At 44.9% G+C, this 27,129-nt stretch overlaps 2 protein-coding genes across 5 annotated transcripts in view; both read left to right on the top strand.

The window, feature by feature from the left end:
* Positions 1-301: 301 nt before the first annotated feature.
* ATP5F1C (ATP synthase F1 subunit gamma) lies at positions 302-15,537 on the top strand (the record flags this gene model as incomplete). 3 transcript variants are annotated; one of them, XM_083366147.1, is made up of 10 exons in its annotated part: positions 302-464; positions 3,176-3,210; positions 3,531-3,662; positions 5,048-5,252; positions 5,891-6,034; positions 6,603-6,667; positions 8,658-8,813; positions 10,223-10,319; positions 13,337-13,381; positions 15,399-15,537. In XM_083366147.1, the coding sequence occupies exons 2-9, from the start codon at positions 3,192-3,194 to the stop codon at positions 13,341-13,343; spliced, it is 825 nt and encodes a 274-aa protein (XP_083222273.1). In that variant the 5' UTR covers positions 302-464; positions 3,176-3,191. The 3 variants fall into 3 exon arrangements, with proteins under 3 accessions (XP_083222273.1, XP_083222274.1, XP_083222275.1); XM_083366148.1 differs by lacking the exon at positions 13,337-13,381; XM_083366149.1 differs by lacking the exons at positions 13,337-13,381; positions 15,399-15,537 and having other exon boundaries at positions 10,223-10,323.
* Positions 15,538-23,462: 7,925 nt separating this feature from the next.
* Positions 23,463-27,129, top strand: part of TAF3 (TATA-box binding protein associated factor 3) — a 162,805-nt gene continuing 159,138 nt past the window's right edge. The window contains exon 1 of one of the 2 annotated variants that reach the window (XM_083366094.1): positions 23,463-23,724. In XM_083366094.1, the coding sequence (XP_083222220.1) occupies positions 23,559-23,724 (166 nt within the window). In that variant the 5' untranslated portion in view covers positions 23,463-23,558. The remainder of the gene's footprint in view (positions 23,725-27,129) is intronic. The other variant, XM_083366093.1, reaches the window with a different exon arrangement.

The raw sequence follows: 27,129 nt of genomic DNA, 5'->3' as shown, positions 1-27,129 counted from the left end.
ATAGTGCGATGCTGTAAAGTCTGTCCCGGGCGTTGACATCTCAATTAATAATTTTAAACTATTTATTCTTTATTATGTCTACTACGACACATCCTCCAGCTGAGAGGTCGCTCTAGCACGTCAGCTTCGTGGCGTCAGTTCTCTTTGGAGGACCGCCGCGCGTCCTCTCAGGCCTGCCCGCTCTAGCCGGCCAGCTCAGTGTCCGAGAAATCATAGAGAGGAATAAGAAGACGAGGAGGAGAGAAAGAGAGTGGGGGCGCTCCACCCGGAAGCCGTCACTGCTCTTCCTCTCACTTCCTGCGCCCGGTTCAGGGGAGGAAGCGCGTTGCATGCGCGGTCCGGGCATCCTGACCTTCAGCAGGGGCTGCAGCCGGCGGCGGGCAGCGGGACGAGGCGGCGGGAAGGAGCTTGATCGGCGGCGGCGCTGCTGCTGTTATTGTCGCTGCCCACGCCCAGCCGCGGTGGTACATCGAGGGAAGGGGAGCCGGGCGGGTTTCTGCACGTGCTCAGAGGCGCTCTTGCCTCCCTAAGTCAGAATAGAACTGGAGGGGACCTTAGAGGTCATCTAGTCCAACCCCCTGCTTAGGCAGGAGACCCTATACCAGGGGTAGGCAACCTCGGCTCTTTTATGACTCATGGACTTCAACTCCCAGAATTCCTGAGCCAGCGTAGCTGGCTCAGGAATTCTGGGAGTTGAAGTCCATGAGTCATAAAAGAGCCGAGGTTGCCTACCCCTGCCCTATACCATTACAGGCTAGTCTTGGGGGGGGCAGTCAGCCTGGCGTGGATTTCTTTCCCATGTGGCTTAAGTCCCGCCACCCCTGGCCCTTGGCTGATGGGTGCTGGAGTCCAGCAGCATGGGAACTCTAGGGAATCTGTGGTCTCCTACTTAAGGCTCAGTTATAAAAGTTACTTGGCTGGGGATTATTATTATTACTATTGCTATTATTACTTTGGGGAAGAAATGGAGGTAGTGACAGATTTTATTTTCCTGGGCTCCAAGATCACCGCAGATGGGGACTGTAGCCAAGGAATTAAAAGACGCTTGCTCCTCAGGAGGAAAGGCATGGCAGATCTAGACAGCACACTAAAAAGCAGAGACATCACCCTGCCAACAAAAGTGCGTATAGTTAAAGCTATGGTCTTCCCAGTTGCAATGTATGGACCATAAGAAAGGTGGAGCGCCAAAGTATTGAGGCCTTTGAACTATGGTGCTGGAGAAGACTCCTGCGAGTCCCTTGGACTGCAAGGCGATCAAACCGGTCAGTCCTAGAGGAGATCAACTCTGACTGCTCTTTAGAAGGCCAGATCCTAAAGCTAAAACTCAAATACTTTGGCCACCTAATGAGAAGGAAGGACTCACTGGAGAAGAGCCTCATGCTGGGAAAGATTGAGGGCAAGAGAAGGGGACGACAGAGAATGAGGTGGCTGGATGGAGTCACTGAAGCAGGAGGCGTGAGCCTAAATGGACTCCAGAAGATGGTAGAGGACAGGAAGGCCTGGAGGAATGTTGTCCATACAGTAGGGTCGCGATGGGTCGGACACGACTTCGCAGCTAACAACAACAACAACATTATTACTTTGCATTCACTGGGAATCTGATCTTACCTGATCCAATTGTCTCAGCCATTGACTTTCACAAAGTTTTAATTCTAACTTTTAATTCTAATCACACTCTGTGTTTAAGAGGGCCCTAAAGGGAGGGGGGGTTACGTAAGTGTCCTAACATGCCCATCGCCCCTGTCACGCTTTAATTTCCTTTTTTCCTTGTTTGGTTTTTTTTTTATTTGACGAATAAAAGAATTTTGCCTGCTTGTGGCTGAAATGCAGAGATTGTTACGTGGCCTGCCTGGAAAATAGATTGAATCGCATTTCTTGCAGTGTTTCTGCAGATGCGTTTGGGGGGAACCTGGGGGTTTCTGCAAACTGACACATTACCCCACCCCCACCCCCCACAAGAACTTTCATTTCTTCTTTTTCTCCCCCCCTCCCTCCCCAGTTGAATTATTTTATTTGAAAGAGTTGTCCATCTTCAGAAGGCAATGAAAAAAACCACGAACCTGGCCCCTAAACCAGTTTATGATTCAGTTCTGTCAGCAGAAAACTGAGTCCCTTCAAGAACGTTCATTTGTCTTTTGGGATGAAGCCAGCACGTTCTTTACTCAAGTCTAATTTAAATTTAAAGGGACGCGGTGGCTCAGTGGGTTAGGACGCTGAGCTTGTCGATCAGCAGGTCGGCAGTTTGGCGGGTCGAATCCTGAGTGCTGCATAACAGAGTGAGCGCCTGTTACTCATCCCAGCTTCTGCCAACCTAGCAGTTCGAAAGCACATAAAAAAATGCAAGTAGAAAAATAGGGACCACTTCGGTGGGAAGGTAACAGCGCTCCGTGCACCTTTGGCGTCTAGTCATGCCGGCCACATGACCACGGAGACGTCCTTGGACAAGCGCTGGCTCTTCGGCTTTGAAACGGAGATGAGCACCGGCCCCTAGAGTCGGAAACGACTAGCACGCATGTGCAGGGGAAACTTTAACTTTACCTAATTTAAATGCAAGAACACTTTGTTTCTGAAAACCTCAACTCAAAACAGAGGGCATTTTTTTTCTCTCTTAGCTGTATTCCCAAATGCTTTATTTTCCTTGGTGCAGGCATGGGAAGTAACTTAAAAGACACCCTGTTGTTATGTAGAGAGCTTTCATCTCCTTTATTTTTTGATCAAACTGCTGTACTGTATTGCATATAGTGCAAAAACTGGAGTTTTTTTTTAATGACTGCCAGCCCCAATCAATGGTTTTCTGGGCGGTTAAGGTGGCCTCAAATGGGTGGTATTTTCCAATTCTTTTTTTTTTAATGGTATTTTTTAAAAAAAAACAATTTTGAGGAAAAGCGCACAACTTGATCTCTTCTGATGGAATATTTAGGTGAGGATCGCAAAAAGCGTGTTTCCCTTTTTCTTTTGTAGCCTTGGATTGTCAGGTTTGTATCTTGAATTTTTGTGCACTTATTTGAAAAGCGAGCCAGAGTTCAGTTACAAGCATTATATATCCAAGTAAGCATTTTTCAAAAAAAAAAATGGATGGTCTATTGCAGCTGTTCTATATATTTGTTAATATAGCAACCGAAGGAGGCGCGTTCGATTTGTGAAATATTGCGAATATGTGTTTTATTTTTTTCAGGATCCAAGTGAGGAACATGGCGACTCTGAAAGACAGTAAGTGTTTTATGTTGTATTTATTTGTCTGAAATAGTAGCCTAAACCAGGGGTCTTCAAACTTGGCTCTTTTATGACTTGTGGGGCTGGCTGAGGAATTCTGGGAGTTGAAGTCCACAAGTCATAAAAGGGCCAAGTTTGAAGACCCCTGGCCTAAACAGTTTGAAATCATGACTGCACCTTCTTTTTACGGTTCCGTTTAAGAATCTAGTACTCTATATAGCAGTATATAAAACATAGTACGGTACTTTGGTTTTATTCTGCCATTTTCTTTGTCTACTTCAAATCCTACCTCATTTCATACCCTCTAATCCATTCAGTTACCCGGCGCTTGAAGTCCATCAAGAATATCCAGAAAATCACTAAATCCATGAAGATGGTTGCTGCCGCAAAATATGCCAGGGCGGAGAGAGACTTAAAGCCTGCCAGAGTTTACGGAGTGGGGGCGTTGGGTAAGGGATCTTCCTCCATTGTACCTGACAACTTTTACTATTTTTTAAAAGAGTGAAGTGGTTTTCCTAGTAGTATTCTGGCCTGGAACTTTAGAATAAGCTGATTTTAGCAACCTTATCAATATAAGCAAAAGCCCGATTTAACGGATGCTGATTGAGCAGAGCTTGTTTGCAAGGGGCAAATTTCATCCTCCTGAAATGAGCAGCAGTGCTGTCAGATCGGAAGTTAAATTATTGTTAAATTACATTTAGGTATTGTTTTACGATCCTGGTGTCTTGAGGTAACAAGGCTATCGCTCGCTCGTGTGTCGGAAGCACCGAAGTGCTTCTAGGTTGAAGGATTAGCCAAGGACATCAGCGTTGCCCAGGGGAGTCCCAATTGTGGGCTTTTTTCATATCCCTGTTAAATTACCCACCGAAGTGGTATTCCTCTCTCTACTCACAATTGCCTGTAGTCGCCCGGTCACACATTGGCACTCGAATCTCGAATGCAGGCTTGCTGATTGTCAAGCCACTGCCCTAACCATGTTAGCCACCGCACTCCTCAACTAGGCTATTATATAATGAGCTGTGCATTGCATAAACGGATGGAAATGGCATCATTTTGCTGCAAATAATGTCTGTTTGGAGTGGAGGGACATTTGGGAGCAAAAGACACTTTTTTCCCTTCGTGGTCCGTGAAAAGAAGGTTTTACAATAATTTGGAAAGCTGTCATTGTTTTGGATATTTCAAAGAGAAATTTGTGCAATGTGTGACACAAACAGTATGGGTAGTAAACCTCCCTACTTGGCATAAGTAACCTTTTCCTTCCTTCCTTCCTTCCTTCCTTCCTTCCTTCCTTCCTTCCTTCCTTCCTTCCTTCCTTCCTCTCCTCTCTTCTTTCTTTCTTTCTTTCTTTCTTTCTTTCTTTCTTTCTTTCTTTCTTTCTTTCTTTCTTTCTTTCTCCCCTTTATTTTTAACCCTGTCAGCCCTCAGGCCTAAAGTGGGACCTAGAAACATACAATCTCCTGGCGATTGTCCCAAAGTCAACTAGCCAGCTTTCATGGCTAAGGAGGGACTAGAATGCTTTCCTGTACTGTCCCTTATTTATTTCCTGTCTTTTTTTTCTGTTTTTTTCAAATAAGGTGGAAAACACACTTTTCTCCTCCTATTTTCCCCATAACAGCCACCCTGTGAGGTGTTTTGGGCTGAGAGAGAATGACTGTCACCAAAGTCACCCAGCTGCCTTTTGTGTCCAAGGCAGGATTAGAACTCAGAGTCCCCTCGTGATTGGCCCATAGCCACCCAGCCAGCTTTCACGGTTTTGATCCCAGGGTCTTTTGATAGTTACTCATTGTTAGGGGTCACATCTCTCTCTCTTTCTCTCTCTCTCTCTCTTTTGCAGCTCTCTACGAGAAAGTAGACATCAAGCCCCCTGAGGACAAGAAAAAGCATCTCCTTATCGGAGTGTCTTCTGATCGTGGCTTGTGTGGGGCCATCCACACCTCCGTGGCCAAAGAGATCAAGAGTCAGTTCTCCAACCTCACGGGTTTGGGGAAAGAGGTCATGGTGGTTGGGATTGGCGACAAGCTCCGAGGCATCCTTCAAAGGTAACCTGCTCTCCTGGGGGGGGGGGGGGGCTCAACAATTCGAAGTACAGGTAGTCCCTGACTTAACAACCATTCATTTAATGACCATTTGAAGTTAACAACAGCACTGAGAAAAGTGACCTCTGGCCGTGTTTCACACTCAGAGCTGTAGCCCTCTGACTGTGTTCTACGACGGTTTTGCCAAAAACTGGCACAAACCACGGCAAAACATTGCCTAATGACTGTGTTGTTCGCTTCACAACCGCAGATGGGCTTAAGTGTGGTGATTCGCTTAACAACGGCCATAAGAAAAGGTCATAGAATTGGGATGGCTACGCGGCTGACCTGTTTTCATATTCGACCATAATGCGCAGGCTCCGTTAGAGTCTTTTATGTCGAGGACTATCTATATCAGGGGCCTTCAAACTTGGCCCTTCTATGACTTGTGGACTTCAACTCCCAGAATTCCTCAGCCAGGCACGCTGGCTGAGGAATTCTGGGAGTTGAAGTCCACAAGGCATAAGAGGGCTGAGTTTGAAGACCCGTGGTCTAGTTGTTGCATTACAGACCAACTGAATTTTCTGGGTGTTTCTTAGAACTGGGATTTGGACTGATGCAACTTGGAACGTCTCGCATAACAACCCTGGTCTTCATTTTAGGACGCACGGGAAGAACTTCCTCTTGAACTTTAAAGAGGTGGGAAGGAAGCCTCCCACTTTTGGAGACGCATCGGTCATTGCTCTGGAGCTGCTGAATTCTGGATACGAGTTCGATGAAGGCTCCGTCATCTACAATCGGTTCAGGCAAGAATTAACCCCTCCTTCTGAAATCTAGGGAGGCAGTTTTCCAGGCAGAATAACTCCTCGATCCGACTGACTTTAATTAAGAGTAAACTCCGATAAAGGAGAACGTTTGGAGCTCAGGGTTAAAACAATAGGTCTTTGATACTCTCTGAGCTGAGTGGTGTTTTTTTTTTCTTCCAGATGTTTCGTTACCAAACTAGTTAAGGTCATCAGTACTTTGCTAGCACTGATGTTAACCTAGTTTGGGTCATGTAGCATCTGCAGGAAACCAACCCAGCTCAGAGAGCACCAAGGACTGCTAAGAGTAGACCGTTCTAGGGAATCCAAACAAAAGGAACAGCTGACTGAAGGAAATCATTTCCTGCTAGAACTTATTGCTAGTTTTTGCCAGTCGGTAGGTTCTAATATTTTTACTTTTTCAGAATTAAAAAAAACAAAGACAAGTCTTAAAATTGATAGTGGGGCATATTCGGCATATTCTTTTATAAAATGCGTACGTGTTCTACCTGAAGCTGGAACGGATAAAGGAAGTGTGGTTCAAATTAATTTTCTTTTCTTTCCCCTTCAGGTCTGTCATTTCCTATAAGACTGATGAGAAACCAATCTATTCCCTTGAGACGGTTTCTGGGGCTGGTAAGTGCAGGAGTTGAAAAGGGCTAGTGAGTGGCCATCTTGTTCTGTACCAGCCTGCTACCGGCCCTGCAGAAGGCAAGAGGCTGGAATTACACCTGCCAAATTTATTACCACAAAAACAAACGGAACAAGACAAACCAAGAAACAGGAGCTTTAAGAAACAGGAACGATCCAAGCGGTTGCCTTCAGCAAACCAGCCCTCCCCACACATTCCCCTTATATAGAGTTCAGGGCGTGGCTTCTCTCTGCCTCCTTCCGAGGAGCCCCATTGCCTTCCTCTGTTTACTCCTGATTGACTGCCTCCTGCGTCGGGCGTCCTTGAACAGGGCCAGCCGTGGGTCATCTTCATCCACGCTGTCAGGCTCACACAGCTGGGTCTCCGTGGTGACCAAGTGGGAGGGGCCTGGCTGAGGGCTCTCATCAGCAAGATCTTCAACCCCCTCAGCAAGGTCTTCAACACCCCCCTCCTCCTCCTCTGAGTCGTCCGACCCAACTGCCGAACCCACAGGCTGACCCTGAATCACAACACATCTCCAGTCTTCCCTCCCTCCCGATCGCTCTCTTTCAAAGGGTGCATGAATCCACTTTCCAGAGAAGAGCCTTCACACAAGACTGTACACCAAAGTAGAAAACGGATGTGACGATCCCAGCCTTCTCCCCTTCATTACACAATGTTGTGTCCCTTGTCCTCAGCCCACAAAATGAAATAATCTAAAGTTACTAGGGGTGAGATGATAGCAGTCTTCCAGTATCTCAGGGGCTGCCCCAAAGAAGAGGGAGTCAAGCTATTCTCCAAAGCCCCTGAAGGCAGGACAAGAAGCAACGGATGGAAACTAATCAAAGAGAGAAATTTCCTGACAGTGTGAACAATTAACCAGTGGAATGGCTTGCCACCAGAAGTTGTGAATGCTCCGACACTGGAAGTTTTTATCAAGAGATTGGAACACCCTTTGTCTGAAATGGTGTAGGGTTTCCTGCCTGAGCAGGGGGTTGGACTAGAAGACCTCCAAGATCCCTTCCAACTCTGTTATTCTGTTCTATTCTTATTATACGAGCTAGCGTTTAAAAAAACAACGTTTTCCCTTACACCAACACTCCTACTGCAGCTTTTGTGTGAGGTAAAATCTCACCCATTCCAGGCAGGCCTCAACTTGCGAACACAACTGGGACTGGAAAATTAATCGTCACAAGTGGCGTGTCATTAAGTGAGGCAGCACGTGATCACACCCACTGCTGCGACCTTTTTTGCCACGGCTGTTAAGCAAATCACGGTGATCATTAAGCGAGATCACTTGTCAGCAACCGCCACAAAAAAATGTAAAATTAGGTTGGTCATGTGGCGACCTGCTTTAGGATTGTCATGACAGGCTCTATTATGGTCATAAGTTGAGGAATACCTGTGTCTTCTTTATTTACTGACCAGCTTTTGAAAAAATAATAATAATTCCTCCGCTAGCTGAGGAATACTGGGAACTGAAGTCCACAAGTTATAAAAAGGACAAGTTCCAACAGTTGGAAGGGACCTTGAAGGTCTTCTAGTCCAACCCCCTGCTCAGGCAGGAAACCCTATATCATTTCAAACAGGTGACTGTCCAGTCTTTCCTTAAAAACATGCAGTGTTGGAGCATTCACAACTTCTGGAGGCAGGTCGTTCCACTGGTTAATTGTTCTAACTGTCAGAAAATTTCTCTTCAGTTCTAGGTTGCTTCTCTGTTTGCTTAGTTTCCATTTGTTGCTTCTCGTCCTGCCTTCAGGGGCTTTGGAGAATGGCTTGACTCCCTCTTCTTTAGGGGCAGCCCCTGAGATATTGGAGGGTCTCCATTAGATCTTTAATGAATGCAGAAGTCCCTTTCCTACGTATTGACCTGCCTGTTTAAATGAACTGTGATTTAAATGCACGCAGATGCCTGCTGCTGCATCCCTCTGTCCTACGTAATATATGTTGAAGGCTGTAAGGAAGGAGCTGCAGCAACTGTTGTGGTCTTTGCAGAAAGCATTAGCATCTACGATGACATCGATGCGGATGTCCTGAGAAACTACCAGGAGTTCGTCTTGGCTAACATCATCTTCTACTCCTTGAAGGAGTCTACCACGAGCGAGCAGAGCGCTCGGATGACCGCTATGGATAATGCCAGCAAAAATGCTTGTAAGTGGAATTCTGGGGTCTTAACTGCTCTCTCACATGCGCGCCCGGTGGGAAAAAATAGTCACAGCAGAAACGGCCAAGAGGACCCAGATTGTTGGGGGCAATAAGCTGACTTTGTAATAATGCCGCTTGGGGTGTGTGTGAAAGCCCTAATAAGCAGGCATATACATAGAATGAAGGCTACTGCTAAGCTTGTAAGCCACCCTGAGTCTTCGGAGAAGGGCGGGATATAAATGGAATTAAATAATAATAATAATAATCAAGCAGGCTGAGTGATGCTGAAGTAAAAATTTGTTTCCCCTGTTGGATATCTGCTGTTTTCTTAGCGCCGTGGTGGAGGCGAACCTATGGCACGTGTGCCACAGGTGGCACGCAGAGCCCTCTCTGTGGACACGCGTGCCGTCACCCCAATCCTAAGCCTTCAGCTGGGTTTTATAAAACCTTTTCGCTTTAGGTCTCCGCCGCCATGTGCAAAAAAAAAGGGGTTCAATCAATCAATCAATTTCAACTTCTCGCGGGGAAAAAAAAAGATCTCGCAAAGTTGGGATTGATTGATTGAACTTTTTAGTCCCACCCAGTCTGCCGTTACAGCCACGCCCACGCAATGGGCCACGCCCACGCAATGGGCCACGCCCACCCGGCACCCGATGATACATAAGTGAGTTTTGGGTTGCAGTTTGGGCACTCGGTCTCTAAAAGGTTCGCCATCACTGTCTTAGCACTAGCTCTGGCACTAGCACTTACATTTATTATTATTATTATTAATTTTATTTGTATACCGCCCTTCTCCCGAAGGACTCAGGGCGGTGAACAGGGCAGTACATGTTAAAAGACAAGATACAAAAATTAAAAGAGATTAAACAAAATGCCCACAACTCTTACAATAGGTTAAAACACAGTTAAAAGTAATAAAACCGCTTCACACTGCTCTACAGCCCTCTGTAAGCGGTTTATAGAGTCAGTATAATGTCCCCAACAATCTGGGTCCTCATTTATTTATTTATTTTTAAAAAAGTTTTATTGATTTTCTAATTTTATGAGTCACAAAAGAGCCCAGGTTGCCTACCCCTGGGTATAGACCTACACCCTTACATATAAGTAACGTATAAATGTTATTCGCAGCAAGCATGCTGGCTGGGGAATTCTGGGAGTTGAAAGTTCACCTGTCTTAAAAGTTGCTGAGATTGAGAAACAATACCTCTTTTTAATTATTTTTTTTTAAAAAAAGCAAATCCCACCTTTATGACTCGGATAAGCAACTCAAGGCGGTTATCCAGCTGCTTTTTGTGCCTAAGGCGAGAACAGAACTCGTAGTCGTGCAGCCAGCTTTCGTGCCTTATATGTGACATAATGAAATAATGATCTCCCCCCTCCGTTCTTGTTCTCCCCACCACCACCCCTTTTTAAAGCTGAGATGATTGACAAGCTGACCCTGCGATTCAATCGCACCCGTCAAGCTGTCATCACCAAGGAATTGATTGAGATCATCTCTGGCGCTGCAGCTTTGTAAGTACTGACAGATTATTTATTGGTTATTTTATTTCTGCGGGGGGTCCTTCATGCTCCCTAAGCTTGGTGACGTTCTTGCAAACATTTCCTTACGCAAACTAGGTCCCGTCATCAGTACTCTAGCACTGAGGACGTGACCTAGTTGGGTAGCGAAACGTCTGCGAGAAAGCCACCAAGCTCGGAGAGCACCCAGGATCCCACAGTTCTCCTCCTCCTCCTCCTCTTCCTCTTCTCCCCCCGCCAAACGCGACTCCCTTCTAGCACTGATGATGTTACCTAGTTGGGTCATGAAAGGTCTGCAAGAAAACCGCCAAGCTCAGAGAGCATCTCCCTCCCTTTAGCACTGATGATGTTGCCTAGTTGGGTCATGAAAGGTCTGCAAGAAAACCGCCAAGCTCAGAGAGCATCTCCCTCCCTTTAGCACTGATGATGTTGCCTAGTTGGGTCATGAAACATCTTTTAAGAAAACAACCAGGTTTAGAGAGCACCAAGGACCCCAAAGTGGTGGTCCTCTTCCTCCCCCTCCTCCTCTTTGCAAACTCCTCTCCCTTCTAGCACTGAGGACGTGACCTAGTTGGGTAGTGAAACGTCTGCAAGAAAGCCACCAAGCTCGGAGAGCACCCAGGACCCCACAGTTCTCCTCCTCCTCCTCCTCCTCCTCTTCTCCCCCCCCCCAAACGCGACTCCCTTCTAGCACTGAAGATGTTACCTAGTTGGGTCATGAAATTTCCGCAAGCAAAGCACATTTGGACACCTCATTTCAAAAGACCCCTACAAAGCACCTCACTTATTTGTTTTATTTGTTTTTCTGGAACACTTCTTAAAGGAAGCAGCAAAGAGGAGTCACGAACTCATGCCTGCTGCTGCTGCGGTGGAACCTAGCCTGGATTCCGAGGAGGGAGGGGCTGCATTCCAGAGGGGAAAGAGACGGGGGAAGAGTAGGTAGTTTGGCCGGGAGAAGGAGGGTTGAGGAGGCTGCCCTGTAGCAATTCCCAAAGCTTAGTGATGCAGATAAATGTAGTCCTTGACTTACAACCGTTCGTTTAGTGACGGTTCAAAGTTACAAGGGGGAAAAAAGAGACTTGCGGCTGTTTTTTCACACGGCTGTTGGCCACACACCCGCAGTCACCTGATCAACATTCTGACACTTGGCAACGGGCTCGTATTTATGACGGTTGCAGTGGCCCGGGGTGACGTGATCCCCTTTTTGCGGCTGCCTTGCCGGGAAAGTCAATGGGGGGGGGAAGCCGGATTTCGCTTTAATGGCCGTGTGACTCACTTCGCGACCGCAGTGATTCACTTAAACAACCGTGGCAAAGGTGGTAAAAATGGGGCAGAGCTCCCCGTTTCGCTTAGCAAGAGAAACTTTTGGCTCAGTTGCGGTCGTAAGTCGAGGTCTATCTGCAGTTGCCTTAGTTTCAGCAAGATTTCCATCAAGAGGTTTGTAGGGAAGGAACAAGGAAGGAAATGGCTTAAGAAGGGACTCTGTGGTGCCTTTCTTGGTTCTCCGAATAGCTATGCTTTAAAATCCCAAAATGCCTGTGGAGATTTTCAGTCATCCAGGTCATAGTTAATATGAAAGAGGAAGCCCCAAAGGCTTTTTTTTCTGAGAGGCAACTGGACTTCCTTGTTTTTCTTTGAAGACGTTTCGCTTCTCATCCGAGAAGCTTCCTCAGGTTCTGACTCGATGGTGGGGAATGGGAGGATTTATACTCCTTGCAGACAGCCGGTCATTGGCTATTTAGAAAGCTGTTGAGGCAACTTGGAGGTTTATCTGTTCCAAGAAGGCTCCACACCCACTTGCACCACTCAGGTGGCCCTGAGGACACAGAAAAACCTCCAGGTGGCCTCAAGGACTCTCTAAAACAGGGGCCTTCAAACCTGGCAACTTTAAGACTTGTGGACTTCAACTCCCAGAATTCCTCAGCCAGGCTGGCTGAGGAATTCTGGGAGTTGAAGTCCACAAGTCTTAAAGTTGCCAGGTTTGAGGACCCCTGCTCTAAAAGAAGGCAAAGGATCAGCTGTCTGCAAGGAGTATAAATCCTTCCATTCCCCCCACCCTCCAGTCAGAGCTGAAGAAGCTCCTTGGCTGAGAAGCGAAACGTCTTCAAAGAAAAACAGGAAACTCCAGTTGCCTCCTGAAAAAAACCACCTTTGGGATAAAATTCCCAAAAGTCACACAATTCACGCTAGAGAGGTGAATTGCTCCAGTACAGGTAGTCCTTGACTTACAACCGTTCATTTAGCGACCTGTCCAAAGTTACAGTGGGTCTGAAAAAACGTGATTTAGGACCCTTTTTCACACTTAACGGTGAAAGCAAGCCTCCCCGGGATTAAAATTTGGACATTTTGCAACTGTTTCCTATTTACGACGGTCGCGGTATGTCCCGGGATCACCTGATTGCGTTTGCAACCTTGCGATCAGCAAAGTGAATGGGGCAAAACTCACTTTTTAACAGATGTCTCACTTAACAAGAGAAACGTTGGGCATAAAAGCCGTAATTTCACTCGCTGTTGTTTCCTAAGTCTCGGCATTCAGTGGCGTTCTGCCTCCCCAAAAAGAAACTTCCTTTTAACCACGGTTACTAATCTCCATTGATAGCCAGGTCAGCAGCAGCTGCCATCCAATCTTCTGCCACAAAGATCCTACGCGGTTTCCCGCAAAGCTCAGATTCTGCCTAATTTTTTTTTTTTACAGAGCCGTTCATAGGAGGCGAAAACCGATTCTTAATATTTGTCTGCCGTAATGCCGTTAAATGGAGGGGGGGAAGGAATCTAACGCGGCACAGAATGGAAAATGATTGCCTTTTTTTTTTAATCCACCCGCTAATTGGCCCCTCTCATTACCTTGTCTGAGGTTACAATTTAATTTTAAATCGGCACAGCTCATTAACGCATGTTGATTCTACCTTGTGTGTTTGCAGCGATTTCTCTGCCTTAATCTGCATTGCTTGATGCTTCACTGCATGTTTTTTTCTGTGTTTTTTTATATAAAAAAACAACTCAACAATCAGGCACTAAGGGCTAATCCGAAAGTGAATTTCATCCAGAATCAACAGGTAAAACGGGATCGTAAATTATAAGGCAAGCAAAAACAAAAAAAAGTAACCATGGAAATATCTTTAATGGGGGTGAGAAATGTTTAGCTGGCTTTCTGCTTTGGTTCAGATGCTCGCTTGCAAATGATTGACAATTGCACAAATCACGGCTACCAGCATTTTTACTAAAAAAAATCAATTCCATGCCTATAATACATGTGCAAGGTGTATGTTGATGAACCGGGGTATTTTCGTTGTTATGAATGTCGATGTATTAAAATGCTGTGAAACTGTGCTTCTTATTGGTGGGTACTGGGGGAGTATAGTAGACCAGCAATGCCGAAGATATAACTGCCATTGGCATTCTCTCAGTTGAAACGTGGGTCTTCCTCAAAATCAGCATGGCCACCATCCAGATCAGAGGTTAATTGAAAGTAAACCATTGCAGATAAACTGTTTTGATAACAAACTGTAGCTGAGAAACCAACTAAATGTAGTAAGACATTCCACATTAAGGTCAGTCATCTGACTATATCATCTGTCTGTCATGTATGCCTGTCTGTCTATTCTATCATCTATCATTATCTATCATCTATCATTATCCTATCTATCTATCTATCTAATCTATCTATCTACTATGTATCTATCATTATCATCTATCATTATGTATCTATCGTATCTATCATTATCTAGCAATCATCTAATATCTATCATTATCCTAATATGTATCTATCCTATCTATCATTATCTAGTGATTATCATCTATCCTATCTATATATTTTATGTCTCTATCTTATTATCTATCATCTATATCATTATTTATCTATCCTGTCTGTGTCTATCCAGCTATTATTATCCTATCTATCTCTCTATCTCTCTATCTCTCTATATCTCTATCATTATCCTATCTATGTCTGTCTGTTATCTATGTCTATTATGTCTGTCTTTTTATGATTTTATAAGTAACTTGAGGTAGCAGACATACACCATACTTCTTTCTCCTCCTCTTTTCCTCCCAACAACAACCCTGTGAGGTGGGTTGGGCTGAGAGAAAGTAAATGGCCCAAAGTCACCCAGTTGTCTTTCAGGCTTAAAGTGGGACTAGAACGCAGAGTCTCCTGATGATTGGCTCAGAGTCACCCAGCCAGTTTTCCACACCTAAGGCGGGACCATCTCCTGGTTTCTTAGCCGGCGCCTTAAACCGCTACACCAAACTGGCTCTCGAAAACTATATTTCAGTTTGTACGCTTGTACTGACTTTCATGAATTTCACTTAAAGCAGCCACTAATGCACAAACGTGAGCAGGAGTGAATGAGAGATTTTCCCCGTTGGCATTAGAACAGTGTTGCTCAGACTTTGCCATTTAAAGACGTGTGGATTCTCTAGCCAACGTGGGAAATTGGAAGTCCATGTTTCTTAAAAGTTGCCAAGGTTGAGAAATCCTGCCTTAAGAACAGGGGTCTTCAACCTTGGCCACTTTTTAAGACTTTGTGGACTTCAACTCCCAGAATTCCTCAATCTGTTACTGATTCCGGCATTGGTTTCAACAGACCACCTTAGAAAAAGCATCTGACCTAGCCTCGCGGGGGGGGGAGAATATTTCTTCCAAGATAGTCTTTACTAATCTGTAATGTTTCCGCCTGTATTATAATGAGCTGCAAAGTTAAAAAAGTATTATTTGAGATCCGTTTTGTGAAGCTGTTTCCAGCCTTTCAAAAACCAGCAGCTAAAAATCCCTACTGTGAATTGCAAGACAACTCAGCGTGAACTCAAAAGGATCTGCCTTAGGGAATTAAATCACACCCGTTGTTACGACAGGAGCACCCAGCTCAATTTAGCTATTTAATTAAGAAATCCCCTACAAAGAGTTTTTAAGAGTCTGAGACCAAGACAAGCAAGTTGGGGGGGCGGGGGTGGAGGAGAGAAGGAACGTAGAAGCAATTCACCATTTGGCCGAATTGAATCGGTAAATGAAACATCCAATTAAGTTACGAATCGGAGTTCAAGCTCTTTTTAACACATCGTTTCTGTTTATAGATAAAAGTGGAGCCTCCCAGCAAGCAGTTCCTTTCCCAAGGGAGAAGATTATTCATCTGTCGTTCTGTGAAGAATTCTCGGGCAGAGAATCCCGTCTGTTTGAAATTTGTATCGCAAATAAAAGTCTTACATGAAAGTTTCCTTGGTTGTGTGATTGTCAGGAAAACTGGGCGTGAAAGGTGATGAACAGTGACAGCTTCCCAACAGGAGGTTTGCGCAGTTAGATGCAGGTAGTCCTCAACTTATGGACCACGACTGAGTCTAACATTTCCACCGCTAAGGGAGACGGTTGTTAAAAAGTGGTCATAAGTCCCTTTTTTAAAAAAAAAATCAGTGCTGTTGTAACTTTGAACAGTCACTAAATGAATGGTTTTAATTCGAGGATGATCTCTGCTCATCCTTGATCTCTTGTCAATCTTGTAGAGATGTTAAGTGGCTTGTTCCAATACAGCCATCCTTTAAAATGGGACAAGCTTTTTAGCCGGCCTGCTACAAAGAAAATTGAACCACGGACCCCAAAATCGTGGATGATGTTACCTACTTGGGTAATGAAACGTCTTCAAGAAAACCACCAAGCTCAGAGCACCCAGGACCCCACAAAGGCAAATTGCTCCTTAGCGCTGGTACCTGATCCGAGAATGGAGTGCAGTTTTTGCCCCTTTTTGCGTATTTTTTAAAAAAATATATCACAAATTAAAACTGCTTTTTGAAGACACGGTACTAGATCCCAAAGGTGCTTTTTCAAGAGGCGACTGAACTTCCTTGTTTTTCTTCGAAGACGTTTCGCTTCTCACCCCAGAAGCTTCTTCAGCTCCGCCTGGATAGTGGGGGAAATGGAAGGATTTATCCTCCTTGCAGACAGCTGGTCATTTGCCTTCTTTTAGAGGGTCGTTGAGGCCACTTGGAAGTTTAGATGTGTCCCCAGGATGTTTTCTGCTCTATGCAGCCAAGAAGACTCCACCACACACACTTGCACCACTCAGGTGACCCTGGGGACACAGGTAAACCTCCAGGTGGCCTCAACGAGACTCTAAAAGAATGCAAATGACCAGCTGTCTGCAAGGAGTATAAATCCTCCCACTCTCCATCATCCAGTCAGAGCTGAAGAAGCTTCTCGGATGAGAAGCGAAACGCCTTCAAAGTAAAAACAAGAAAGTCCCGTTGCCTCCTGAAAAAGCACCTTTGGGACAACCATGACCTGGATGAGTGAGAATCTCCATAGACGGTAGTAGATCCTCTTAAAATCTCCCAGATTGTTCCTGCTGGTTTTTTTTATGTCTATAAATTGTGTAAGAGATGACTGGCATGCAGTGCCAATACTGTTTTAATATTTAAACTCTCAAGCTCATTTGACCTTTTTCTTAAGGTACCGTATTTATTGGCGTATAACACGCACTTTTTCTTCCTGAAAATAGGGGGCAAATCATGTGTGCGTGTTATACGCCGATATAATGTTAATGACCCATAGTTATTTATTTGAAATTTAAGTTTTTTTCCTGAAATTTCCTTTTTAAAATGAGGTGCGTGTTATATGCCGGTGCGTGTTATACGCCGATAAATACGGTATTCAATATCCCACCCTCAAATCACTTCTGGCATTAACTAAACATGCATAATATTCCCCTTCCCCAAAAAAATGCTCAGATAAGGAAACTGTAACAATAGACTGGATATAATCCCATAACTGCACGTTACTAATCAGTGCTTCCATAACAGTTGATTAGTTTTGAAATAATAGAAAATATTGTAGCTCGGGTTTTAGATTTTGGCTGTAGGTTTGCTCTCCAAGCTTGTTTCAATACAATTTCTGAACGTTTCATTGCCAAGAATAGGACGACAAGATCCTGCTGATGATGTTACTTAATTTGGTAACGAAACGTTCAGAAATGATGTTGAAACAAGCCTGGAAAACAAACCACAGCCAAAATAGTTGATTAGTATTAAGAGGGCACAAAGCCATTGGCCAAGAAACCTGACTGACTTTCTGCCCCAATTCATTACAATTCGCATAGAAAGGGAGAGATTTATTGTTTTATTTTTTTTTTAGGTGTAGGCTTAAATTTATTATAGCTGCCCAAGCTAGTAAAACTCTCAAATCAAATTAAATCTTCTTTATTATGTTCATAAACCAGCATAAAAAGGGTGAAACTGACTCTGGGCAGCTTGCAAAATACACAAAAAATAAGAACAGTTAAATATATATCGAAAGGAAACATGGATAAATTGTTATTTTAGTCAAAAGATTTCTAAAAGTAAAATGAAAGCTGTTTTGTTGAAACAGTTCTCAATCTTACCTCCCTACCCCAAGTCCTGAAGATCCATTGCCAAGGCAACTTATGCAAGTGCATAAGAATCTACCATTCATTTTAGCTACTGAAGTGGCCAATGCCCATTCAGAACTACAGTATATAGAATAACAGAGTAATAATGTTGGGACTTTGAAGGTCACAAAAAAATGTAAAATTAGGTTGGTCATGTGGCGACCTGCTTTAGGATTGTCATGACAGGCTCCATTACGGTCATAAGTTGAGGAATACCTGTGTCTTCTTTATTTACTGACCAGCTTTTGAAAAAAATAATAATTCCTCCGCTGGCTGAGGAATACTGGGAACTGAAGTCCACAAGTAATAAAAAGGACAAGTTCCAACAGTTGGAAAGGACCTTGAAGGTCTTCTAGTCCAACCCCCTGCTCAGGCAGGAAACCCCATACCACTTCAGACAAATGGCCGTCTAGTCTCTTCTTAAAAACTTCCAGTATTGGAGCATTCACCACTTCTGGAGGCAGGTTGTTCCACTGGTTAATTGTTCTAACTGTCAGGAAGTTTCTCCTTAGTTCTAGGTTGCTTCTCTCCTTGACTAGTTTCCATCTGTTGCTAGTGGCACTGATGATGTTATATTCCATACATCGCATTGCTCAGTTTGTGTCTGGATGTTTTATCCTTGGGGTGGGCCAGTTTCTGCCATAGTGTATTCTTGGGTTTGAAGTGTGCACATACGTTGTGTGGGTTGAAAATCCTCCTGAGCTTTTCAGATATTCCTGCAAGGTATGGAATGACAACGTTGCTTTGTTTGTTGTTGTCTTCTACGTCTGTTATGGACGAGCTTCTGCTGTGTCTTTTGGGGGGGTTTTGATGAAGGCCCAGTTGGGATAGCCACAAATTCTGAGGGGATGGGATAGGATAGGATTTGGAGGTCTTCTAGTCCAACCCCCTGCTCAGGCAGGAAACCCTATACCATTTCATACAAATGGCTGTCCAGTCTCTTCTTAAAAACTTCCAGTGTTGGAGCATTCACAGCTTCTGGAGGCAGGTTGTTCCACTGGTTAATTGTTCTAACTGTCAGGAAGCTTCTCCTTAGTTCTAGGTTGCTTCTCTCCTTGACTAGTTTCCATCCGTTGCTTCTTGTCCTGCCTTCAGCTGCTTTGGAGAATAGCTTGACTCCCTCTTCTTTGGGGCAACCCCTGAGATATTTGGAACACTGCTATCATGTCACCCCTGGTCCTTCTTTTCATTAAAGAAATACGAGGGAGCAACAAGTGGTCACCACTGCTAAAAAAAAAACAAAAACCAAAACAGTAATTTATTTACTTTTCAACTTGTGATAAACCTGGGAATTTCAACAGATTGATTACGTGTCATCAAGTCATTTTCAACTCCTAGCAAGCACAGCAATAGATTTTTCTCCAAGACAAACTGCCTCTAACCCGGTAGATGCCTATCCTGGATCTAAATCCGATCATTTTTAATGCCCCTGGTAAATTCTACGAAAGGAAAGAAAGAATCACTCTGTTGTGTCACGGAGGAGGCTTTAAGCCTAAAGTAGAAAAGAATCTTGAGGCTGGATCTGGCCAAGAGCCATTTAGTCAATATTGTGTGTCGCACAGTGGACAATCAGATAAATCCTGGAAGCTAAGCGGCATTGATTGAACTGTGACAGCTTCTTATCCGTGTAATTCGATGGCCACTGAATCAAAGGCGATTCTGCCTCTCGTGATAAGTCTCTTTAACAAGCTAAAAGGCACTGAGAGTGTAGTATTTCCTCAACCAGGAGATGTTCTATTCACCTAATAGTTTGGGATATCCTTTTTTGATATCCTTTTTCGTAAAAGCAACTTTTTCCAAGGCTATACCTTTTTTTTTTGACCCAAATTCAAAGTGGGTCTCTCGATGGATGGATTGTATATAAAGCTATCACTAAGGGTTTCATGGGGCAAGAATCCTTCAGAAGAAATGGAGTAGCCTTCATAGTCAATAAAAGAGTAGGAAAAGCAATACTGGGATACAATCCTCAAAATGACAGAATGATCTCAGTTCGAATCCAAGGCAAACCATTCAATATCACAGTAGTCCAAGTCTATGCCCCAACCACCAGTGCTGAAGAGGATGAAATTGACCAGTTCTATGAAGCACTACAGCACCTTATAGAACTAACACCAAAAAATGATGTTCTTATCATCATGGGGGATTGGAATGCTAAAGTAGGAAGCCAAAAGATAACTGGAATAACAGGCAAGTTTGGCCTTGGAGTGCAAAATGAAGCAGGGCACAGGCTGATAGAATTCTGTCAAGAGAATACGATGGTCATAGCAAACACTCTTTTCCAACAACCCAAGAGACGGCTCTACACATGGACATCACCAGATGGTCAACACAGAAATCAGATTGACTATATGCTCTGCAGCCAAAGATGGAGAAGCTCTATACAGTCAGTAAAAACAAGACCAGGAGCTGACTGTGGCTCAGACCATCAGCTTCTCCTTGCAAAGTTTAGGCTTAAACTGAAGAAAGTAGGGAAAAGCACTAGGCCAGTCAGGTATGAATTAAATCATATCCCTGTTGAATATACAGTAGAGGTGACAAATAGATTTAAGGAATTAGATCTGATAGACAGAGTGCCTGAAGAACTATGGAAAGAGGTTCGTGACATTGTACAACAGGTAGCAACCAAAACCATCCCAAAGAAAAAGAAATGCAAGAAAGCAAAATGGCTGTCTGAGGAAGCTTTGCATATAGCTGAGGAAAGGAGGGAAGCGAAAGGCAAGGGAGAAAAAGAAAGATACACCCAATTGAATGCAGAATTCCAGAGAATAGCTAGAAGAGATAAGAATGCCTTCTTAAATGAACAGTGCAAAGAAATAGAAGAAAACAATAGAATAGGGAGGACCAGAGATCTTTTCAAGAAAATTGGAGAAATGAAGGGAACGTTTAATGCAAAAATGGGCATGATAAAGGACCAAAATGGCAGGGACCTAACAGAGGCAGAAGAGATTAAGAAGAGGTGGCAAAATTACACAGAAGAACTATACAAGAATGAGCTTAACGTCCCTGATAATCACAATGAGGTGGTCACTGACCTCGAGCCAGACATCCTAGAATGTGAAGTGAAGTGGGCCTTAGAAAAGCTGAGCAACAACAAAGCTAGTGGAGGTGACAGTATTCCAGCTGAGCTATTCAAAATCTTAAAAGACAATGCAGTAAAAGTGCTACACTCAATTTGCCAGCAAATTTGGAAAACTCAACAGTGGCCACAGGATTGGAAAAGATCAGTTTACATTCCAATTCCTAAGAAAGGCAGTGCCAAAGAATGTTCAAACTATCGCACCATTGCACTCATTTCTCATGCTAGTAAAGTCATGCTTAAAATCCTACAAGCTAGACTTCAGCAGTATGTGGATCGAGAACTACCAGAAGTGCAGGCAGGATTTCGAAGAGGCAGAGGAACTAGAGATCAAATTGCCAACATACGCTGGATCATGGAGAAAGCTAGGGAGTTCCAGAAAAACATCTACTTCTGCTTCATTGACTATGCTAAAGCCTTTGATTGTGTGGATCATAACAAACTGTGGCAAGTTCTTAAAGAGATGGGAGTACCAGACCATCTTATTGGTCTCTTGAGAAACCTATATGCGGGTCAAGAAGCAACAGTGAGAACTGGACACGGAACCACTGATTGGTTCAAAATTGGGAAAGGAGTCCGGCAAGGCTGTATACTGTCGCCCTGCCTATTTAACTTATATGCAGAGCACATCATGAGAAAGGCAGGGCTAGATGAATCAAAAGTTGGAATTAAGATTGCCGGAAGAAATATTAACAACCTAAGATACGCAGATGATACCACTCTAATGGCAGAAAGTGAAGAAGAACTAAAGAGCCTCTTGTTGCAGGTGAAGAAGGAGAGTGCAAAACTTGGGTTGAAACTTAACATTAAGAAAACCAAGATCATGGCATCTGGCCCTCTCAATTCCTGGCAAATAGATGGGGAAGAAATGGAGGTAGTGACAGATTTTATTTTCCTGGGCTCCAAGATCACTGCAGATGGGGACTGTAGCCAAGAAATTAAAAGACGCTTGCTCCTGGGGAGGAAAGCCATGGCAAATCTAGACAGCACACTAAAAAGCAGAGACATCACCCTGTCAACAAAAGTGCGTATAGTCAAGGCTATGGTCTTCCCAGTTGCAATGTATGGTAGTGAAAGTTGGACCATAAGAAAGGCTGAGCGCCAAAGAATTGAGGCCTTTGAACTGTGGTGCTGGAGAAGACTCCTGCGAGTCCCTTGGACTGCAAGGCGATCAAACCGGTCAGTCCTAGAGGAGATCAATCCTGACTGCTCTTTAGAAGGCCAGATCCTGAAGCTAAAACTCAAGTACTTTGGCCACCTAATGAGAAGGAAGGACTCCCTGGAGAAGAGCCTAATGCTGGGGAAGATCGAGGGCAATAGAAGAAGGGGACGACAGAGAATGAGGTGGCTGGATGGAGTCACTGAAGCAGTAGGCGTGAGCTTAAATGGACTCCAGAAGATGGTAGAGGACAGGAAGGCCTGGAGGAATGTTGTCCATAGGGTCGCGATGGGTCGGACACGACTTCGCAGCTAACAACAACAAGGGTTTCAGGTTCAAAATTTGTATTAACTTTTATCGAAGCGTAAAGGACAAAACTATAAAGAAAAATGGTAAATAAAAGTAAAATAGGGGAGGAAAGGGGGAAGAGAGAAAAGCGTAGGCAGAGGATGGAAAAAGAAAGGAAAAAGCATTGACTTCTGACTCCTTTTGGTGCAGTAGAATAAGGCAATGAAACCTCAAATTTTTATTTTTGTATAATAATATATACCAGCCATTTCCATCACACCAAACCTATTGAATCAGCAAATCATAAGGATGAATCAGCAAATTCATAAGGATTTCAAATATGGAGTTTCATTTTTGCAGCAGTCACACATTGGCTGAGTTTAAGTGTAATTCCAAATTTGCTTCCTAGATAGATAGATAGATAGATAGATAGATAGATAGATAGATAGATAGATAGATAGATAGACAGACAGACAGACAGACAGACATCTCCGAACAAATAAACCTCTGATTTTCCCGTCCTAAATTATTCATTCATTCATTCAATTTAGGCACCACTCGACTCCAGGCTAATTCTAGGTGGTTCACAATTAAATTAGACAGAAGGTATGAAAAGGGATATAATGAAAACTAAAGAAATAAAGAACAAGATGAAATAAAATAAATACAAGACCGAAGTTGCAGGTGATATTTATTTTTTTTCATTTTGTTCTTTATTTCTTTAGTTCTCATTATATCCTTTTTCACACCTTCTATCTCAGGGGTTGCTAAAGTGGGAAAAAATGGTCATAAGTCTTTTTTCAGTGCCTTGGTCACTTCGAGCGGCCACTAAACGAGTCGAGGACCGCCTGTCGTTGGAAGCTTCCAGACAAACTCCAAGAGACAGAAGTGCCCTGACATCTTCCCTGAAAAAGCTTAGCCCCCAAACATCTAGGTAAGGCTACTCAGATAATTCTGGCTCTCCAAACACGGGTAGTCCAGAAAGAAGGGCCGCAAAAAAAACCAAACCAAAAAAAAAAAGGCCAACCCAGCGCGACCCATCCACACGACCTTTTTGGAACCCGTGTTCAAACCCTTCGGCCGCAAAGCAAGGAATCGATGCCGGAGCTATCGATAGGTCACGATCGCCACGGCGCATGCGCGCGATCGATGTGCTCCGCGCTCGGCTGCCGTGGCCTGCGAGGCCGCCAGGCGGCTCCAAGATGGCGGCCACTGCAACGGCAGTAACGGCGGCGGCGTGAGGGGGACGCTTGCTTCCGCTCGGGCCATGGCGACGCTCTGGGCCTTGCGGGGCCCGGGCCCGCAGTGAGGCGAAGATGTCCGACAGCTACTCGCGGTGGCTGCTGCGCGTGTCGGTGGCGCAGGTGTGCCAGGCGCTGGGATGGGACTCGGTGCAGCTTTCCGCCTGCGACCTCCTCACCGACGTGCTGCAGCGATACCTCCACACCCTGGGCCGCGGCTGCCGGCGCTACTGCGAGCTCTGTGAGTGAGGGCCTGGGTCCTGTGAGGAGGGGGGGGGAAGGGTTGGTGCTCGCGGGTTGCCATGGAGACGGAGCAAGGCGGAAGGAGAGGCGTTGCCGTGGCGACCGAGGGCAAGCGAGGGAACCGCCCCCTCCAAAAGAAAAAGAAAAATAGCCCAACGCACTGTTTCTCCGCCTCGGCCACTTTAAGAGGGGTGGAATACATAGGCAAAAGCTTGGCTCTTTTATGACTCCTGGACTTCAACTCCCAGAATTCCCGACCCAGCCATGCTGAGGGGAAAGGGAGAGGTTTCCATGCTGAGCCATGCTGGCTCAAGAATTCTGGGAGTTGAAGTCCACGAGTCATGAAGGGGCCATAATTTCCCCATGCTGGCTCAGGAATTCTGGGAGTTGAAGTCCACGAGTCATAAAAGAGCCAAGGTGGCCTACCCCTGGCCTAGGCCTAGGCCGCTTTATGACTCCTGGACTTCAACTCCCAGAATTCCTGAGCCAGCCATGCTGAGGGGAAAGGGAGAGGTTTCCAAGCTGAGCCATGCTGGCTGAGGAATTCTGGGAGTTGAAGTCCACGAGTCATGAAGGGGCCATAGTTCCCCCATGCTGGCTCAGGAATTCTGGGAGTTGAAGTCCACCAGTCATAAAAGAGCCAAGGTTGCCTACCCCTGGCTTAGGATATAGAAGAGATCCAAATAGGCAAGAAAATGGTAAGACAACATCTGTCTACTCTAAATGGGTTCAGACCCAATGAAGGAGAATGTTTGTAGCTCAGGGTTGACCTGAGGGGTCTGTAGTTCTCTCTGAGCTTGCTGGTTTTCTTGCAGACATTTCATTACCCAACTAAGTGAGTTAAGTGAGTTTGTCGCCATTTTACGACCTTTCTTGCCACAATTGTCAAGTAAATCATTGGAGTTGATAAGTTAACCATCTGGCTGTTAAGCGAATCTGGCTTCCCCCCCCCCCCCCCCCGTTGACTTTGCTTGTCGCAAAAGGGGTTCACGTGACCTTGGGTCACAGCAATGGTCATAAACACGAACCAGTTGCCAAGCATCTGAATTTTGATCGCATGATCATGGGGATGCTGCAATGATCGTAACTCTGAAAAACAGCAATAAGTCACATTTTTCAGTGCCGCTGTAACTGGTCACTGAACGAATTGTTGGAAGTCAAGGACTTACCTGTACAAGGACTATCTGGAGAGGTAAGAGTTGCAGACTAGACTGGAAGAGCGACAGCCCCGAAGAACGACGAAAAAGAAAGTTTCATGGAAGTGTCTCTAGTGAAGTTACACATAATCAAGCTCATTTGGAAGGAGACTTTGCTTTCCAAGAGCCTTGGTGGAGCAGTGGGCTGATGCCTCCTTAAGTAACACCAGCTGCCTGCAATTAGTGCAGGTTCGAGTCCCACCAGGCTCAAGGTTGACTCAGCCTTCCATCCTTCCGAGGTAGGTAAAATGAGGACCCAGATTGTTGGGGGCAATAAGCTGACTTTGTAATAATGCCGCTTGGGGTGTGTGTGTAAGCCCTAATAAGCAGGCATATACATAGAATGAAGGCTACTACTGCTAAGCTTGTAAGCCGCCCTGAGTCTTCGGAGAAGGGCGGAATATAAATGGAATTAAAATAAATAAATAAATAAAATAAACTAGGTAACCTCATCAGTGCTAGAAGGGAGTGTGGTTTGTGGAGAGGAGGAGGAAGAGGAGGAGGAGGAGGAGAAGAACTGTGTGGTCCTTGGTGCTCTCTGAGCTTGCTGGTTTCCTTGCAGACGTTTTATTGCCCAACTAGGTAACCTCATCAGTGCTAGTAAGGAGTGCTGTTTGCTGTCTGTTTATATTCAGATGTCTTGCCTCTCTGTGTGGGTGGGGACAGTCTGAGGGATTCTTTGGTTGGTCTGTTTACTAGTGGCTCTTTGGCAGTGTTGCTTGCTTGATTGCTGGTCTGAAGTTGACCTTGGAGTTAATCTCTGCTGATTACTGATGGAGAGTCTTTTTCTCTTTTGGGCTGGTTGATTGTCTCTTTTGCATGGTCTGTAGGTGTTGTTAATGTTGAATCTCTCTTTTGCATGGTCTGTAGGTGTTAATATTGTTTGTCTCTTTTGCATGGTCTATAGGTGTTGTTAAGAGGGACGCGGTGGCTCAGTGGGTTAGGATGCTGAGCTTGTCAATCAGAAGGTCGGCAGTTTGGCGGGTCGAATCCCGAGTGCCGCGTAGCAGAGTGAGCGCCTGTTACTCGTCCCAGCTTCTGCCAACCTAGCAGTTCGAAAGCACGTAAAAATGCAAGTTGAAAAATAGGGACCACTACGGTGGGAAGGTAACAGCGTTCCGTGCGCCTTTGGCGTCTAGTCATGCCGGCCACATGACCACGGAGACGTCCTTGGACAAGCGCTGGCTCTTTGGCTTTGAAACGGAGATGAGCACCGGCCCCTAGAGTTGGAAACGACTAGCACGCATGTGCGGGGGAACCTTTACCTTTACCTATAGGTGTTGTTAATGTCTATGTTCAAATCACCAGGACCAGATGGATCCCAGGGTACTGAAGGAGCTGGCAGACATGATCTCGGAACCCCTGAATCCTGAGGGGATTCCTTGGTGTGTTTGAGCTTGGCTGTTTCCTTGCAGAGGCTTTCTTACCCAAACTAGGCAACGTCATCAGTCTACTAGAAGTCTAGTGGCACTGATGATGTTATATTCCATACATCGCATTGCTCAGTTTGTGTCTGGATGTTTTATCCTTGGGGTGGGCCAGCTTCTGCCATAGTGTATTCTTGGGTTTGAAGTGTGCACATACGTTGTGTGGGTTGAAAATCCTCCTGAGCTTTTCAGATATTCCTGCAAGGTATGGAATGACAACGTTGCTTTGTTTGTTGTTGTCTTCTACGTCTGTTATGGACGAGCTTCTGCTGTGTCTTTTGGGGTTTTTTTTTGATGAAGGCCCAGTTGGGATAGCCACAGGTTCTGAGGGGATGGGATAGGATAGGATTTGGAGGTCTTCTAGTCTAACCCCCTGCTCAGGCAGGAAACCCTGTACCATTCCAGACAAATGGCTGTCCAGTCTCTTCTTAAAAACTTCCAGTTTTGGAGCATTCACAGCTTCTGGAGGCAGGTTGTTCCACTGATGAATTGTTCTAACTGTCAGGAAATGTCTTCTTAGTTCTAGGTTGCTTCTCGCCTTGGTTAGTTTCCATCTGTTGCTTCTTCTCCTGCCTTCAGGTGCTTTGGAGAATAAGTGGACCCCCCCTTCTATGTCATCCCTTGTCCTTCTCTTCATTAAATTAGATATACTCAATTCCTGCAACCGTTCTTTGTATGTTTTAGCCTCCAGTCCCCTGATCATCTTTGTTGCTCTTCTCTGCACTCTTTCTAGAGTCTCAACATCTTTTTTACATCTTGGTGACCAAAACTGGATGCAGT

Source organism: Vipera ursinii, assembly GCF_947247035.1.
Source record: "Vipera ursinii genome assembly, chromosome: 6".
NCBI classification, from domain to species: domain Eukaryota; kingdom Metazoa; phylum Chordata; class Lepidosauria; order Squamata; family Viperidae; genus Vipera; species Vipera ursinii.
Note: the sequence above shows the minus strand (reverse complement) of the source record. Positions and strands in the feature narration are given on the sequence as shown.